At 33.8% G+C, this 18,757-nt stretch overlaps 1 protein-coding gene and 1 long non-coding RNA gene across 3 annotated transcripts in view; one reads left to right on the top strand and one right to left on the bottom strand.

The window, feature by feature from the left end:
- LOC145277636 (H(+)/Cl(-) exchange transporter 3-like) overlaps positions 1–18,757 on the top strand; it is an 86,187-nt gene that overhangs the window by 55,124 nt on the left and 12,306 nt on the right. For both annotated transcript variants that reach the window (XM_080129215.1, XM_080129216.1), the window contains exons 12-17: positions 2,242–2,327; positions 2,498–2,622; positions 8,092–8,206; positions 10,048–10,143; positions 12,215–12,273; positions 16,131–16,238. In XM_080129215.1, the coding sequence (XP_079985341.1) occupies positions 2,242–2,327; positions 2,498–2,622; positions 8,092–8,206; positions 10,048–10,143; positions 12,215–12,273; positions 16,131–16,238 (589 nt within the window). The remainder of the gene's footprint in view (positions 1–2,241; positions 2,328–2,497; positions 2,623–8,091; positions 8,207–10,047; positions 10,144–12,214; positions 12,274–16,130; positions 16,239–18,757) is intronic.
- Positions 12,134–18,635, bottom strand: LOC145277640 (uncharacterized). The gene is made up of 2 exons (XR_013868187.1): positions 18,500–18,635; positions 12,134–12,260 (listed from the first exon to the last, which is right to left on the bottom strand). It is a non-coding gene; the product is annotated as an uncharacterized LOC145277640 (long non-coding RNA).

The following is an 18,757-nucleotide window of genomic DNA, read 5'->3' as shown; positions in this document are numbered from 1 at the left end:
TCTATTCTGTCAGCACCACAAGGGACCATCTCCATATTTTGAATTGGACACATTCAGGGAGTTATTTAATTCTAACATTAAATAGATATATTATATAAATAGTTGTTTTTTTAATCAAACTATACACACAATCAGTTTTATCACTGGTTATCATTTATCATTGTATTACCAAACCCTATCAAATGCCGTTGATATGTCAAGAATAATACTCTTGAGAAGAAACCACTGTCGATAGATTCACTGATTCTATGTAAAATTACAGTCAGAACATCAGCTGAAGATTTTGTAGGATGGAAACCATATTGATTGTCATTGAGTAGGTTGTTTTTGCTAAAATGATTTTAAGAAACTGTTTAAATATTCTAACTATTGAAGATGTTTTGAACATATTAAATATAATATTCATCTATTCATATATGTGTGTGTGTATAATATATATATATATATATATGTATGTATGTGTGTGTGTGTGTGTGTGTGTGTGTGTGTGTGTGTGTGTGTGTATGTGTGATTTATTTCATCTACTTATATGTGACTTAAGTGTATTTCATCCATATATGAATAGGTAACTATTTAATATGTTCAAAACATCTTCAATAGATTTAGAATATTAAATAACAGTTTCTGAAAATCACCTCAACCGTGACAAGCAATATAGTTTCCATTCTACAAAATCTACAGCTGATGTACTGACTGTAATTTCATGTAGGATCAGTGAATCTACCGACAGGAATTTCCTCTCTAGAGCAATAGCTCTTGACATATTAAAGGCATTTGATAGGGTTTGGCATAAAGGTATACTTCACAAGATTTCTAGCTATGATATTTGTTTGTCTCTGAATTATGTGAGGGCAGCATCGGCTATATGCACAGTGTAAGACACTGAAGGCAAAAATTGAGCTTTTTATTTACAACAATTTGGGCTGTATTATAAGGGATATATATACTTCGAAATATATATATATATATATATATATATATATTCTCAAGAAAAATCTATATTTTTTTATAATTATTTCATGTGTCCACATAAAATGTCAAGAGCAGATATAATATTTATGTGTCCATTTTCAGTATTCACTTCAACAGTGCTCAATATGTGAGTAGAACTAGGTAGTAAGTTATGAAAATATATGTAACAATTAAGCTACACAGATTCTTCTGCATTTCATCATTCCAGTGAATTTTAGCTTGCTTTTTATAGATTAAATGTTTATTGATTCAAACAATTTTAAGAGAAATCAGTTTTAACTTTTATTGTAGATTGTTATTTCTTTTTTCATTTGTTTACTTTTAGTGAAAAAACAACAAACAAACATTTATCAAAATAATGGCACAGTTTATCAACTTTATTTACGTCTTGTTGAACAAGCTAAGGAGTCGAGAATAAAACAGTGTTAAATTTTCAAAGGTCTAGACAAAGAAAAGTGTTGATTTGGTTAAGTAGAATTTAAAAGTTTAAACCAAAAAAAGTGCTATGTTTACATGTATAGGTGAATGAGTCCATGTGACTGATAATCTGTCACTATATATATATATATATATATATATATATATATATATATATATATATGCACAATTAAAGGAATAAATTGTAAGATGGTCAGCATCATGAAATTTGGAATATAGATTTTTGTCATTTATTTACATATGCTCTGTAGTTATATTCAGCTACATAAATTAAGGATTAGTAGTATTAATAAAAGATGAAATATAATTGAAAAAAAATATTTTCATATATATATGATTGACTTTTTTTATGGAATCGCTTCGAAAAAGGCATAAAGTCACTTAATGTAAGGAGCTAAAAAAATACCCCTTCAAGATCAAAAGCCAACAGTAAGTGTTAGATGGATAGATTCCGACTTATAAAACGGCAACTCTTATTCCTTTGTAAGAATCATCACACATGGAATGTGAGGACTAAAGAATAAAATAAGGGAAGCAAATTAAAAGACAACCAAATGTAAACCCCAGATTTGTGTTGGTAGGCAGGAGTATCGCACACCAGGGATATGTGTAGTAGTTTTATGACTAACGAACATTCATGTTGTAAGTTAAAATTAGAGTTATCGCTTATATTGGTAATTTTCCCAGTTGGTTGAAGCTTGATTTAGGCAACCAATCAATATTGAGTATTTTGGTCCAAAAAAAGTTAAGTATTTTATCTAAATAGACATCATTTTTGTTGTTTGCTCTTATTTTTCTTCTTCTGAAAATCTTTTAAAAACTGATTTTCAGATTCCATGTGGTGCATTTATTCCTAGCATTGCCATTGGTTCAATTTTGGGACGCATTGTTGGAATAGCTGTGGAGCAATTGGTTTTGTGAGTATAAACAAAAAAAATTTCAATTTTATTTTTTTTAATTCTTTTTCAAAGTTGCTTATATTTTTTTTGTGAATTTTTTTTTTTTTTTTTCCAATTATCAAATTGTTAAATTTTATACAATTTCTGCTTAAACTTCAACTGATGTTTGTTTTTCCCTCATTTATCAGAGCCAATCGTGATTCCTGGTTTTTCTCCGATATGTGTTCTACGCATAAAACCTGCACCATAACGCCTGGTTTGTATGCCATTGTTGGCATTGCTGCAGTCTTGGGCGGTGTCACAAGAATGACAGGTGATAAAAACAAATATTCTCTTTAAATTTTACCTAACTTGTCTCGCTTTTTTGTTCTGTTCTGAAATCTTTGTCAAATATGCTATTAACCAATATTGTCTTGTTACATGTAAAACAGAAAGAAAAAAGTCACCTGTGAAAACGAGAACCTCCCAAATTAAAACCTTGAATAATTATCTAAACTCAAATGAAAATTAATATTAAGCCAACTTCATAAATTGATAAAAGTTAATTATTGGATTTTAATTATAAGGTGAAGCCCGAAGATTCCAATCCCGATAGATAAAGCAAAACATTTTTTTGTCTTCAACTTGAGATGGAAATCTAAAGTGTTGAAACTTAACATTGATATTTCAATTGTTAATTTTATATAAGTAATTAGTAAACAATTACACAGATCAAAACATGCGTGCGTTTATATAGCAATATAAATTCCTTTATTCAGCGGATAATTAAGGAGGGATTGGACCAAGTAATTCACTCCCGTTTGTCTGTTCACATTTTTCTCAATAACCACGCCTTTTTTTTTTTTTAAATTTTGCACAAATATTAGTTATGGTGAAAGTAAATTTTTCTCTTATGGAGGGGGACCTCGCATGCTCAGCTTGTTTATACAAACATTATTGGCTACATATGTGCATACATGCTTCAGTTGCAATTTTGTTTAAAATTCAGGGTCATATTAAAAACTGAATTAAGATGGATAGAAAAACATTCTTGCAAATCGTTTTAGTTTTTGGAGGATTAGAGACAGAGGATAATAGTGTGTGAACAAAGTAGTTATCCGCTCTAATCCAGTTACTTCATGTGCACATACTGATACATGCACTAGTGTTTATATAAATACACATTCAGACACTTTCTTGTCTCTCACACATGCATTTCCGGTTAATCACTTTCTATCTGCTTTATCTTTATTTTTTTCTTTATCCCTGTTATAATCTCAAGTATTTGGTCTCCATTTAACCCAGACTTAGCAGTTTGATATAAGTCAATGGCACCGTGCTAGACAACTACTAACACCCAAAAGTATCCTGTACCTCTATAAGGCCACCATTCGCCCATGTACGGAGTATTGCTGTCACATTTGGGCTGGTGCATCTGCTACTAGTCTCTCGCTCCTTGACAAGGTTCAAAAGAGAGTCACAAACCTGATAGGCCCTGAACTGGCATCTAAGCTTCAGCCTCTGTCCCATCGACGAAATGTTGCATCCTTCTGCCTGTTCTACAAGTATTTTAGTGGTGAATGCTCTGACGAACTGCAATCACTTGTGCCCCCACAACGTGAGCACCCTTGACAAACCCGACAGGCTGCTAAATCCCACCCCCACACTGTAGAGATTCCTAGATGTAAAAGATCTTTCTACTCCTATAGTTTCTTCCCCAGAATCGCTAGACTTTGGAATTTCATTCCAGGTCCCTGCTTCCCCAACAGTACTGGCGTGCAGAAGTTCAAGTGTAACGTGAACCAACATCTTGCTGCCTAAATCCCTACATAGTACCCCAGTAGTTGCTGCCCCTGATAGTAGCCCCCTACACCAAAGTGGCAATTTGCCTTGTTTGGGGTGAAAATGTAATAAAAAAATAAAAAAAATACACTAATGTTTAAGCTCAGATAAGATCTAATATCACTTATATAGCCATGGATGTTCATTAAATAATCAAATATCGTGTACAAATCCTAAGAGTGATAGGAGCCTTCTATCATGTCTGAAAGTGACATGATGTTCAATGAGTGAGATTGGAGATGCGCCACTGTACAACTCATGCTATCTACATAAAGCATTATTAATGATCTGTTTTGTACCAAGTTATGACAACATGATCATTGCCAGCACCCTCAAAATGCAAGTCTGGATGGTTCAATGCTTGAGGATCCAGCTCAATGAAGTTTTCGATCACAGTTATGGTCTTTGGTATGGTTTCAAGTGAGAGCCACATCATGCCACCTCACATCTTCAAAGTCGGCTTGAAAGTAAACACCAAAGTGTACTTGAATGTGCTGAAAAGTGTGGTAATCTCCTAGTGCAATCAGGTGGCCGCTGGCAGATCCTGGGTATGACAACAGGACTCAGCGCTAGCTCACAAGTCCAAAGAAACCCAGGCTTGGCTTCAGAAGGAGTACTATGACTTTGTACCTTTCTCTTAAAGGGCCCCCTCCCCCCTTACCTGAACCTGCTGGACTACTTTGTTTGGTCATACATCGATAACATCACCAACATAACCTCCCGCAACACCAAAGCCAGCCTGATCGCCACCATCTGCTGGCACTTATGGAAAAGGCATGCTCCCAGTTCTAGACCCGTATCGAGGCAATGATTGAGGCTGAAGGCTCAATTTTTTTTTTTTTTTTTTTTTTTTTTTTACACAGTGATCACCACTTATCAAGGCCCGGAAGCCACTCAGGGATAAGGGTTATTGCAAGTACATCACGTTAGTGAGGAGATTTTATGAAGTGTTTAATTAGGGGGGGGGGTTCATTAGGAATTTGTTAACATTAGACTTGAAGACATCCAAGTTGTAGTCCGGAGGGAAGCAGGCAGACAGAACAGAGTTCCACAGGCGTGCAGTTCTAAGAAAGAAGCTTTGCTCATGAAATCCACGTTTTGATTTAGGCACAGATATAGAGTGGGGGAAATTTTTCACAGTGGATTCAGCTAGACGGGTGTTTTTCGTGAAAGATTGGTGAGGGGGGACCAGGGATTGGAGTTCAGACGAGCACCTGCCATGAAAATAACGATAAAACAAGGATAGGCTCGCAACGTCTCTTCTGTGGGAGAGGGGTTGCAGGGTAGAGAAAAGGGCATCCCCCACTAAGCCACGAAGTCTATTTTGTACTCTGTCAAGGCATGATAGGCTGTTTTTGGCAGCTCCTGCCCAGATATGGCAACAGTATTCCATCCTTGGCCATACTTGGCTTTTATATAGATAGAGAATTGCATCAGTAGTGAGATATCTTCTGGAGCGGTAGAAGGATCCCACCATCTTTCCTGCGACCTTGGCAACAGACTTGATGTACGTGTTCCATTTCAGATCAGGAGTAAAGGTCAAACCCAGAAGCTTGTCAAAACACGGGGCCTCACCCAGACGAGAGCCATCCATCACAATTGATGCCAGCTGGGGATCAGAGCGTTGATGATGTAAGGATAGGAGTTTGGTTTTAGATGCATTAAAGGTAACTAGCCACATCTTCCCCCACTGAACCACGCGCTCGAGATCAGAGGAGAGAGAATCCGAGAGAACTTCGTCATTTACAGCCTTTGATGTGTTGCCGTAGATGGTCGTGTCATCAGCATAGATGTCAACGAATGATTTAAGTATGTGTTTAGGGAGGTCATTGATGTAGATCAGGAAGAGAGTTGGGCCCAGGATTGACCCCTGAGGGACTCCAGCATTTATATTGCAGGCCTCCGATTTTTGTCCATCTACCACTACTCTTATGAGCCTATCGGAGAGAAATGATTTAATGATTGAGAAAACATTTCCAGTTATACCGTAGCTGGAAATCTTGTGAAGTAGACCCTTATGCCATACTTTGTCAAAGGCCTTTGATATGTCAAGAGCAATTGCCCTAGAAAGGAAGCCTTTGTCAAGAGTCTTACTAATCCTGTGGGATATAACCGTCAGCACATCTGCGGTAGATCTTGCAGAGCGGAAACCATATTGTGTGTCACTAAGAAGGTTATTCCTGCTGAGGTGGTTGACTATTTCTCTATTTAATATTGATTCCAGTAACTTACTCATAACACAGAGAAGACTTATTGGTCTGTATTGAGAGGGAGATGACTTATCACCTGAATTCTTAAATACAGGGCAAACTGATGAGGTCTTCCAGGGGGTCGGAAAGCACTTCTCCTTAAGGCAGCGCTTAAATAGTTTCGTAAGTATGGGAGCAAGTTCTGGTTGAAGCTTTTTTAACACTATAATTGGGATGCCATCAGGGCCAGTTGCTTTACTGGAATCTAGGTTTTTTATTAGCTTGGCGACCTCATGCACGGATATTTGTATGTTACCTAGCTTGTTCTGTGTTATAGGAGGAAATATGGGGAGTTGATGGCCTTCGTCGCATAGGGTAGAATTAGCTGCAAAGTTCTTTGCAAATAGTTTGGCCTTGTCTGACGCTGACGAGATAACCTCTGGTCCATTGATAATGGTTGGGATAGAACGCACACTTCTGTTCAGGATCCTATTTGTTATTTGCCAAAACTGGTGGGAACCAAGCCGCTGATCAGCTACCTTGGATTTAACAGACTGAGCATATAGCTCTCTTGCATTTTTTATTACTCTTTTACAGTGGTTGCTGGCAGTCCTGAAAGCAGCTTTAGTCTCAGTGCATCTATTACGTTGGTAGTTATGGAAAAAGTGATTTCTGTGCGCGATAGCAGCAGCACATTCTGGGGACTGTAATGAGGCTGAAGGCTCAATTGAATAAATGTCAGTTCTACTGCATAATTAAGATATCTGAATTTATTTTTTCAATAAAAGTTTTAAAATAAAGCTGTAGTGTTTTCTTTAGGGTGACAAATATATCATTCCACCCTAATATATATATACATAGATTTTTTTGTTGATTTTTTAAACAATATTTTGTTTAGCGTCTCCACCTTGAAGATCGGGTTTTTTTTTTTTAGAAAATCGCCCATTGTTTATTTGGACGTAAACAAATATTTTATTTTACTTATTTATTGTTTTTTAAAACAGTGATCTACGTACATGTATATTTCAGGGCATAGCTGGACTGTTATTAGGAATATAACCCCGGACCTTATGTATTACAGTCCGACAGTATGCTATAAAGCCATAGATAATTTTACTGTTTAGTTTTTATTGTTTATATATTTACATAGATTTTGTTGTTGATTTTTTTAAACGATATTATGGTTAGCATTTCCCCCTTGAAGATCGGGTTTTTTTTTGGGGGGGGGGTTATTTTTAGAAAATCGCCCATTTTTTATTTGAACATAAACAAATAATATTTTGTTTTATTTATTTATTATTTTTACAATATATATATATATATATATATATATATATATATATATATTATTAAGAAGAAAAACAACCCAAACTTCCAGTCAGCAATAACTGCTTCTTTGATAATTTATAAAATAAATCAATGAAAAAAATGGAAAGTGTTATATCAAGAAGAAATCTGAAGATTGATTTGAATGTAATATTCAGACTTTGTGATTACTAATGCTTTGATTTTATGGCCATGAAGAAACAGCTGTTTTTTTTTAATTTAATTTTTAAAGCTAATTTTGCTTGATATAAGACCTTTTTAACAGAAAAGATCTATTATGTGTATGTTTGTGTGTGTGAAATAGTCGACTATTGCTATTTTGTCATCACAGATTAAAAAATTGTAAATGTAAAATCTAAATAAATCTTTAAAAAATTTTCATGTTGAATATACAAAATATGTGATTATCAATATTGTTAATTTCTTTTCTTTTTATGTATCTTTAGTGTCTTTGGTTGTGGTGATCTTTGAACTGACCGGTGGTTTACTCTACATCGTTCCTATGATGGTCGCTGTGATGACCAGTAAATGGGTAGGGGATGCATTCGGTCGAGAAGGAATGTATCCTTTTTATTTGATATTGCTCTTATAAAAACTGACTTATGTAAATAACTTTTTTCCTTTTCTTAATCTTCTCATAAATGTCTTTCATTATAGTAAAATAATTTGAATAATTCGGTGATTATTTTTAATTAATAATTTATATTTATAAAAATGGATTGTTATACAATGTGGTATCATAATGTTCTATAATAAGGCCTAAAAGAAATGAAAGTATCATGGTTTCATTAAATTTTTATACATGTATAGAAAATATAAGCTAGACATTCATTTGAAGTTTTTGTTTTAAGTTTATTCTGAGAAATAACTAACACGTGACAGAGACAAATATTCTAACTTAATTATTTAATTATCTTATTAAGGATAAATAGGTGGATAAAGTGAACAGATATATTAGGGGAATATTTCACTCTTGACAATTATCAAAGTCTTCCTTTCAGTTATTAAAGCATTATTAACGATCTGTTTTGTACAATGTTCATAGACAGACAAGTTTCAACCACAGTCTCTCTGTCAACCCCGATATCCATGACGTCATGCGTCATGTCGACTGACACGTCTTTGTTTTACTCTGCTTTTGACCTCTTTAACTTCACACAACGTCTCTTCCTGCTTATCCTTCATGGGAACTCGTTTATTTCCTAAACTTTGTGTCACTTTAATCTGTACTTAGTTTGACTCTTGTTAAGATTAACACTATCTGATATATTCAATATACAACATGAGACCATCCATTATGTAACAAAAGTATCTTAATCTTGTAACAGATATTTTGCTAAATAATTTGTCACGACTTATCAAGGCTAAAGTCCACTCAAGGATAAAAGGTTAATGAGATTAAGAGATTGTCAGTTGAATGATGATGAATATTATGAGCGGATTGTAAATAATGAATGGAATGTATAAAATTTGATGATTTATGAGGATGATTTGTGACTAGTGTGTTAGATTTGATGATGACTTGCTGCTCTCATGGAAGCAGTTGTGCGGTCACATATTCCACAAATGAGAAATTCTTGGAAAGAAACTCTGTTCATGGAAATTCTATTTGCTGTCAGAAAAAGAGAGAAAGTTCTTTGCAGTGATAATAAAAAATGAGTCTGTGTAAGGACAAATCGGAGAATGAAGCTCAGTCGGCTTTTCAGCAGAGTAGAGAAACACTGGCACCGAATCCTAGGTGAGGAAAGTGACTGCAGAGAACAGAAGAGATCATCACCTCCACTAGATTGTAAAGTCAATTGTGAATTGTCAAATTAAGAAAGAGCTTCATCTCCTCAGACAGTACTCTATCTTTGGACATGTCTAACTCTTATATATGTAGCATGAGATTGCATGAGTAGTCAGATACTTCCTGGAGGGACAGAATGATCCAACCATTTTTCCATTACGAATTGTCCATTGATAGAGCTTTTATTCAGATTATATTTGTTTCGCTATCTCTGGTTAGACCAGATTGTACATGAACATCAGCATTATCATGACAGTTTTCTGCGTCTTACTACTTCCATGCAGGAAAGTAACAAATTGAAAGCTGAAGTTTTGTTTGTCATTGTCATGAAAGATTCTAACTCAGAAAATAATGGAATGTGAGGTCTACAGAATAAAATAAGTTTCAAGACTAGGGTCAGTAGGCATCTCCAGTCTTTGCGTTCATTATCTTTCATTTTTTTGAGATCCTTACATTAAGCGGCTACTTGCTTTGTCTGGAGCAACTTCTATAATTTTTTTTTTTTTTTTGTAATCCTGTTTTTAATTTTAGCAGTGATGATTTTCCTGAAGCTATTTTGCATGGATATTTATTGCATTCAGAGCCACACATTTTTCCTTAACTTGTGTTCTAGTTACGATGCTCACATACAGCTGAATGGATATCCATATCTGGACAACAAAGAAGAATTTACCCATACAACAATTGCATCAGATGTTATGCGACCACGGTCAGGCCAGGACTGATTTTTTTTTCTTTCTTTTTTTTTTTTTATATCATTGTCTCCACACACACACACACACACACACACACACACACATTTCTTGAATCAAATAAATAAATTGTTGTTAATTTTTGGATTTTATTTCTTAGAAAAATAATCAAAATCTGATGTGTTTAAACTTTATATCAGATTTAAACACATGTGGTGCAACAGATAAAGTAGTAAGTGACACTCTTTGGGCGGTTCAAGGTTCAATCTACAATACAGGCAATTCTAAGAATACAATTATGACTTAAGTTTTCTACCCAATCATGACTGACGAAACAAGAGCATTCTAACCCTGTTGATTAAATGAAGGGTTCCATTCCAAATTCCATGCAAATTCTCAAGTTCAACAAGATATACCTGAAGAAGGCCATGGGTTACATCGTCGTAAACGTTGTGAGAATAACACTCTAGATGAGAACAGTAGTCTGAATAATCTAAATGATGCACGGTTCTAAGAAGTCACTTTTTAGCTAAATTGATGAAACACTACAGTAAGTGTGGATACAGGGTAATAGGCAACCATAAACATGCAAGTTTTTTTAAAACTCATGAAGGACCCTATTTTAATTTTATCGCATGGATAAAATTATTTGACTGGACAAGTTTGATGTATCTTCTGCAGACTCTCAGGCTAGCAAGCTCTAAAGACTATGGTATTGTAATTTTACTTACTCTTTATCCACTATCGCTCCTTTAAATTCCAACAAACTTGGTCCTTTATCTAAACATTACTGCTACCGTTGCTGACATTATCGAGGATTGTTCTGAGTTCGAACATGCCATTAAACTACTAAAAGCTGTTTACAACAAGCCTCCCAATGTTATGTATGCAAGACATGTACTTCCAGCACGTCTACAACAGGAAAATGAGGTCCATAGACCAGTACCTTCAGGTTTTGAATCGTCTTGTCACTGACTGTTGCTTCAAAGATGTTACTGCTGCTACCTACGGGGATGAATCTGTCCACAATGTCTTTATACGTGGCCTTCGGTCTTCCATGATATGCACCAGACTTCTCGAAAATGATACGTTGAATCTCAAGGAGGATACTCAATGAGCTAGACTATTAGAACAAGCACTCTGTCAATGGTTATCTTTACTGTTTACGCTTCACTTTCGGTTGCCTCTATCCATATTAAGAATACTTTTCTTTTTCTAATTAACATTATTTCGAAAAGCCGTTTTTAACATGGGGAAGGGGGGGTGCTTCCTTTACCTATTTTGTACTTTCACTTAACAATTTAATAAACAAAAGATACTGTAAAAAATCAATTTAAAAGGAAACAGCAATCATAAAGATAACCCTGCTAATTCCAATATATATATATATATATATATATATATATATATATATATATATAGGAGTTATTCCAAAAGTAATACATGCTATTTTTTAAATTAAAAAAAAAAATGTTGAAGAGCTATGAAGATGGGAGTGGTACTATTAAAGTGAGCGGCATTTTGTGCTCCAGAATTTATTATTCTATATAGTTACCACCATTCTCAATACACTTTTATCAGCAATGGGATGGTGGCTGTGCATGGGCATTCAGAGTATACTTTGTCACTCACATCTCTGTCGCCACTTTGAAATTGATGAACCCATCTCCTGTGCTGACATCAACTGTATCAACTTTGTAAACATTCAATGAATGTTGACTAGTTCAATTTTTTCTGTGTGGAGGAATGCAATGACGCATCTCTGCTTCTGACACAACTCCATGACAGTGTTGCTTTTTTTCCGCCAATATCTGTAACAGAGAGATGAAATTTTCAAGTCATGAATGCATCAGTTCAATCATCATAATAATGCAGTTTGCAATCCCCTCTGATCCATTCGAATGGAATAAAAATAGGAGGCATTACTTTTGGAACGCACCTCGTATTTTATAAAAAAAATAGTTTCAAATCAAAGAAAACTGTTTCCACTTATAAGCCAAGACTCAGTTAAGCCAAAATATCATTTTTATTTTCTCTAAATCAAAATAATTTCCAAGGTTTTTACAATTTCTTTATTTTACTTTTCAGCATTCATGAACCTCCTCTTCATGTTATTACACGAGATTCTATGACTCTGCAAGAAATAGGTTGGTAAAATATTTGATTGATGAGCATTTAGGAAAAATTTTCAAGAAAAAAAATTATAAAATAAGAAGTAATCTTGAACTACTTTCATTTATTATTTAATTTATGTAGTGTTGAAGTTCTTGCTTTTCCATTTTAAGATTTACAAATTTCTTTTCCGTTTTGTTTAAAACAAAAACGAAAAAAGTGAAAAGATTTTTGTGTTTCGATTTGTTTTTTGTAAATAATTTTCACTTTTAAGATGTTTCCTTGCATCTCTTTGAGGGGCTTTGTTTGTTGGTCAAATGGTCTATCATGCTTAAGTATGAAATATCATTTTGGGGGGTTTGCTACGATAATAAAGTTTTTATTTCATTGATTATTGGGATGTTAATTTTATAATTTTCTTTTAACTTTCTTCTACTTTTCAACATTTTATTCAAATAAGTTCGGTCCTGGATATGACCTTAAACTATATCCAGTGGTGAGGCCCCAGCTTGCGGGCTTTGGGGAGTGTGGAGCCACCCATTAATTACCATTGCTCCTAGGTCTACTCTGACCTGGAGTGGTAGTACCTGTTAGGGTCCCAACTATGGGTTAAATAGAAACTGACTTGAAAACAACAAATATATTCTATTAAAAGATTTTTCTTCAAAATCTTTTAATTCGTCATTAAATAACCCAAAGCGGGTTGATATGTAGTAAAACAAAAACAACCAAACCAAACCAATCAAATAAGTTCGGGATAATACTTCTTGAAATACTTCTCTCAGTAGAAATTTATTCAACTTAGTTAATGGTGAAGTTATGTATGATAATTAATTTAACCCTTTACCGCCAGAATTTTATGCAATAAATAAATCTTTTAATCATGAAAGTCACACATGACGGAAGTTAGTGTGCAACTGATGCACGAACATAAACCCCTCATTTACTTGTTAAACCATGCATAAACCTGTACTTTGAAGACTAGTTGGGCTGAAAAGCCGTAAGAGTAAGAAATATTGTCTTTTAAAAGGCGATTTGAAAGTACAATTTGGTGGTAAAGGGTTAACTATTGCTTTTCATATTTTGAACCTTTCTCACAAAAAAAAAAAAATCAGACAACCAAAAAAATGGACAACCAAAAGAAGGTCTTATTTGTTTTGTTAAATAAGACCTTCTTTCCTTCGTCCATTTTTGTTTATGCATCAGGCCAATAGAACAGCCAGTTCCCTGCATTGCTATAGCCTTCTTATACTCTTCTATATCTATTTACCAGCAATGCTTCAAGCAAACTACTCTTCTCATGAAAAAAAATCATTAAAATTATTAAAATGTTATGTTTTTTTATACTTGTAATGTGAACAATCTTTATTTTTCATATTGTATCCCATTGTAGGTTAGATATAACTGCTTTGTAACTGATTGTAATTAAGTTGTGATTACCTCAGTGTAACATTCTCTTTACCTTTCGATTTGCTGTATAACTAATTAATGTCTTCACAATAATCATAATGTTTCAACTTTGAGTTTCATGCCAATTCTTTGTGATAATGATGAGGCCTGATATCAGTAAAAACCCATATCATCTCTGAAACGATCGTACACAATATTGTTGCTTATGTTGAATTCTTGGGGCATACGTAAATAGTTATTTCTTAAATTTATTTAACTCGTATCTAAAACACACACACACATACATACATACCATCCACAAACAGAATGTTTTGCTGTATTACAGCTCTTCTTCAGCACCCATCCCAAGCCTGGAATCAAAACAACAATCATTAAGTTGATAGTCAATTATCTATCAGGCCACTAATATATATATATATATATATATATATATATATATAAAACCAGTATCTTCTTTTACATACCTAGGATCTGTTGTGTCTGATGATGCTAAATTTGAAAAGGACATCCAAAGTAGAATTAATAAAGCTAGTGAGGCATTTGGTAGGTTGCAACACAGACACAGAACAGCCACGATGTGTCTCCAAAAAGTAAAGGTGGCAGTCTACAAATCTGTTTTCTGCCTACTCTTCTGTAGAGTGCTGAAACGTGGACCTTGTACCGCAAGCATATAAATCAGCTAGACTCCTTCCATATGAGATGCCTGCGTTTTATTTGCAATGTTGAATGGCAGGATCGTGTTCCGAATAGTGATGTGAAATCACTGGTATTGAATCATTTTTGATCAGGATACAAATGCGGTGGTCGAGTCATCTTGGATGACTTAAGAGTTCCTAAGCAAATTTCTTATGGTCAACTGACAAATTCTTGCCGTCCAATAGGGCATCCCCTGCTTCGTTACAAAGATAAACTAAAAGACAACCTGAAATGTTGTGGAATTTCTGAGTTCCTGGGTGAGTGCAGCAGGGGATTGCAGAGAATGGAGGAAGATATATTTCCTGGAGACCAAAGAATTTGAACATAACCGCCTTTGTCATAGGGATGCCCTTCGTGCAAATATGAAGGCAAAACACAAGAAAAATCCACCTAAAAATGAATATGTATGCCACTGTGGTTTCAGAGTACGCAGCAAAACAGGGTTATCTGTTCACTCGAGAAGGCATCTTTGACCGAGGAGCATATGAAAGTTCGCCATCTGCAGAGGAGTGTGCCAGACGTCTACAGGATTGCAATTATGCATGTGGTGTCACAGAGCTTAGGAGCTGCTGAAGATTGCATACTGAACCCTCATTCATCGTCTTCGATGAGAGAATACACCATATATATATATATATATATATATATATATATATATAAAAATTACAATAAGTTTACCAAGGTAATGAAAATGGTAAACTTAAAATATATTATAAATATTAAAGAGTTAATATTTACAAGTAAAATAAACTCAGCCAGATGTAAAAGCTCAATAAAACCGAAAAGGAAATAGAGCTTATAATATGAACAAATGATTAATAAAACATGTTAAAAGACATCTTGAAAAAGAGTTAAAAACATATTTAATTTTAAAAAAGGAAGCACAAGATAAGTGGATAGTCGTTAATCCGCGGAGTTTCGAAGAAATACTCTCTTTCTCATCAGAGGGCAGGAATTAGCAAAATGCAGGATCGGATTTTGCATATAAAAGTATTTAATGAAACTACAAGTAAGTCACAGATCTTACTTGGTTAAAAAAAGGGTGAGGTAAGTAAGATCTGTGACTTACTTGTAGTTTCATTAAATACTTTTATATGCAAAATCCGATCCTGCATTTTGCTAATTCCTGCCCTCTGATGAGAAGGAGAGTATTTCTTCGTAACTCCGCGGATTAAGGACTATCCACTTATCTTGTGCTTCCTTTTTTAAAATTAAATATGTTTTTAACTCTTTTTCAAGATGTCTTTTAACATGTTTCATTAATCATTTGTTCATATATATATATATATATATATATATATATATATATATATATATAATTTTTCAAAACAGAAAAATAGTTTCAAAATAATTTTTAAATAAAAATAAAAAGTTTAATGCTATACTAAGATGTGAGATGTCCTACCAAACTTCATGTTTATATTTCTATGCAGATTGTCAAAAGGAAAGGGGGGTAATTCAGTCGGGTAAGCTCTATTTTTACAGATTTCACTACAACAAGTTGTTTTTGGTTGCTTTGAAGTATTTTAGGCTCTGACCTTGATCCAAGGATGATCGCCTGCTTATGAAACCATTCTGGATTATAAAGTCATTTTAGCTAGCTTAAAAAAATAACCAGACATCAATTTTTATTGACAGGTGAAACACTTCTCAGTTTTTACTGTGTGAAACACTTGATCTCAATTTTTACCAAAATTGCAATTTTTACCAACATCTCTTTACAAACATTTCATTCTATTTTTTTTAAATTATCTTTTATTAAAACAATTTTTCTTCCTGTTTGCAGAAAGTCTTTTAAAAGAAACAAATCACAGTGGATTTCCTGTTGTTGTATCAAAAGAAACCCAATATTTAATTGGATTCGTTCTGCGTAGAGATTTGACCATTGCTATAAGTAAGTCAGTTTTCTAAAAAAAACTTTGATAATAAAGAAAAGTTTTTCTTCACTAAACCAGGTTATCAATAACTAATATCAAAATTTCCTTTAACAATTACAAGAAATTTTCTCAACTACAAATTGACTAATAACTAGTGATAGGACGATTAATCGGAATCAGGAATTGAAAAAAAAACAGAACATTTTGGGGATCGGAATCCAATCCCAAAAACGATTCTTTTAATTGATTTTTGTTTCACTTAATTTTCTCATTGTTTAAAACTTTAATTTTCTATTCCTGGTGCTAAAGATAAATCAATAAATATTTATTGATTTTAAATTACTAATAAAACTAAAATCTATACATCAACCCTCCCCCTCTCACAAGTGTATTTTTATGTTTACGAAAATATATGCACACATTATGTTATTTATTTATTTATTTATTTTTTTGGTAATCCAAAATAAAATATAACAAAATAGCTAAATATTTAGAGATTTAAAAAAAATTTGAAATTAGTTATGGCATCAGAATCGATAATTTAGAACAGAATCGTAATTGTATCGGAATCAGGAAAAATATTGGAATCGTCCCACCACTACTAATAACAGAGTTCATGCAGTCAAACTACTCAGCTTAACATTCACAGGCAATATGAACTGGAACAAATGCTGCAAAGATGGGCTCCATCTACTGTGCTAGAAACTTACTCACACCTGAGTGTATCCTGTATTTCTACAAAGCCACAATTCGCTCATGCATGGAGTATTGTTGCCACATCTGGTCTGGTGCATTTACCACTAGTCTCTCCCTCTTAGACAAGGTTAAAAAAATAATCTCCAAATAGATCCTGCACTATTAACCAAGCTCCAACTTAATGTTGCATTCTTGTGTTTATTTTACAAGTACTTTAATGGAATGTGCTCTGAAAAGCTCCTAGCACTTGTGCCTTCTAAACCTAAATAACTATCCCAACGAGCAAGAAAATCTAACTCCTTCACTGTAGAGCACCCTAGATGGCAGAAAGCCTTTTACTCTAATAGTTTCTCCCTTTGAATTGCTAGACTTTTCCAACTGTACTAACATACAGAAATTTAAATGTAATATGAACAGATATCTCGCTGCTCAACTCCCTACATAGTGCCCTTGTAGGCATGGTGGCAAAAAGTAGGCCCTTATGTCCCAGTGCAATATGTCTTGTTTGGAGTTAATAAGAGTGAAAAAAAGAAATACCTTATAAATTTGCATTATGAATAGTTACTGCATGTCTGTAATTATATATCTATTATTTTACTAAATGGGAAGTGTGTTACTGCTTTTCATATGTAGTTTAATAACACAAAATAGGTGTTAAAATATATTTCAATTCTAGGATTGAGTCATGTTTGAAAAAATCTTTTAATTATTCAGATTAGCAGTAATTAACTGAACACACCACCCATCTCTCTCAGCTACATACTCTCTTACTCTATGTTGATGCAATAACTCTTTATTTTTTTATGTTTGCATGAACATATACAGAGTTTATTCAGCATGGCCATCTAATTTACATGTGTCTGTATACACCACAAACACACATTTAAATTAGATAGAAAATGTCTTTTTAATTATCTATGATATAAATCTCACCTGTCTGTTTAAATGTATGTACTTATGTTTGTAGGTGTGCCTAAAACTTGACAGAGGCGACGGATTTTCACAAGATCGGTATCCTTCTGAAGTTGACCCTTTGGATGACAAATATAAAAAATTGGCTAAAAACATTAATTCCTTCACCCTCAACTGGGCACTTTTCTACAGGGAGGGGAGTCACTTTTTTGCCAATATTTTTGAAAGTCATCCCTTTTCGATTGACTAGCCTTAATTTAAACATGTCACTTTTAGGTTTGACGATGGGCACAACAGTAAAGATGTCACTTTTTTTTTTCACATTCTTTTCCTTCTTTGCGGTACGGGTTTGAGGCTGCTTGCCTACTACCACTTTTTTTTTTTGCTCACCACACACGTCCAAACACCCAGGCAACACTGGGTACCCAGACTAGTATATAACAATAATAATAAGTAGAAATAAACAGATATAACATTTTTAGTTATGAAAGAAGAATGCCTTAACATATATGTCACAGTTTTAATGAAATCAAAGTAGAATAGTGATCGTAATCCAATGGGTTAAGATACTTCCAGTAAATTATATATGCATACATATATATATATATATATATGTATATATATATATATTTATTATGATTATAATCAAATAATTATTGTTTATACTTACAGACACTAGTGTTTCATGCTTATGCAATATTCACTGTAGGGGTGACAATTCCTGCCAGTCATGAGATTCAAACCCATCTTTTGCTCCATTTTCTAAACCTCGACCTCACTGCCACCAGAATGAAAGGAATTAAGAATTATTAAATGCCGAATTCGGGTGAATACAGTTTACAATCTAGAGTGTTCACACAGTCGTGAACATTGCATAACTGCTTACACTAATATTGAGTAATTTTTTTTTATGAACATAGAATCTAAT

The sequence above is a fragment of the Euprymna scolopes genome, chromosome 6 (genome assembly GCF_053919585.1).
Source record: "Euprymna scolopes isolate OS-2025 chromosome 6, ASM5391958v1, whole genome shotgun sequence".
Lineage (NCBI taxonomy): Eukaryota > Metazoa > Mollusca > Cephalopoda > Sepiida > Sepiolidae > Euprymna > Euprymna scolopes.
This window is presented reverse-complemented; position numbering and strand designations above follow the sequence as displayed.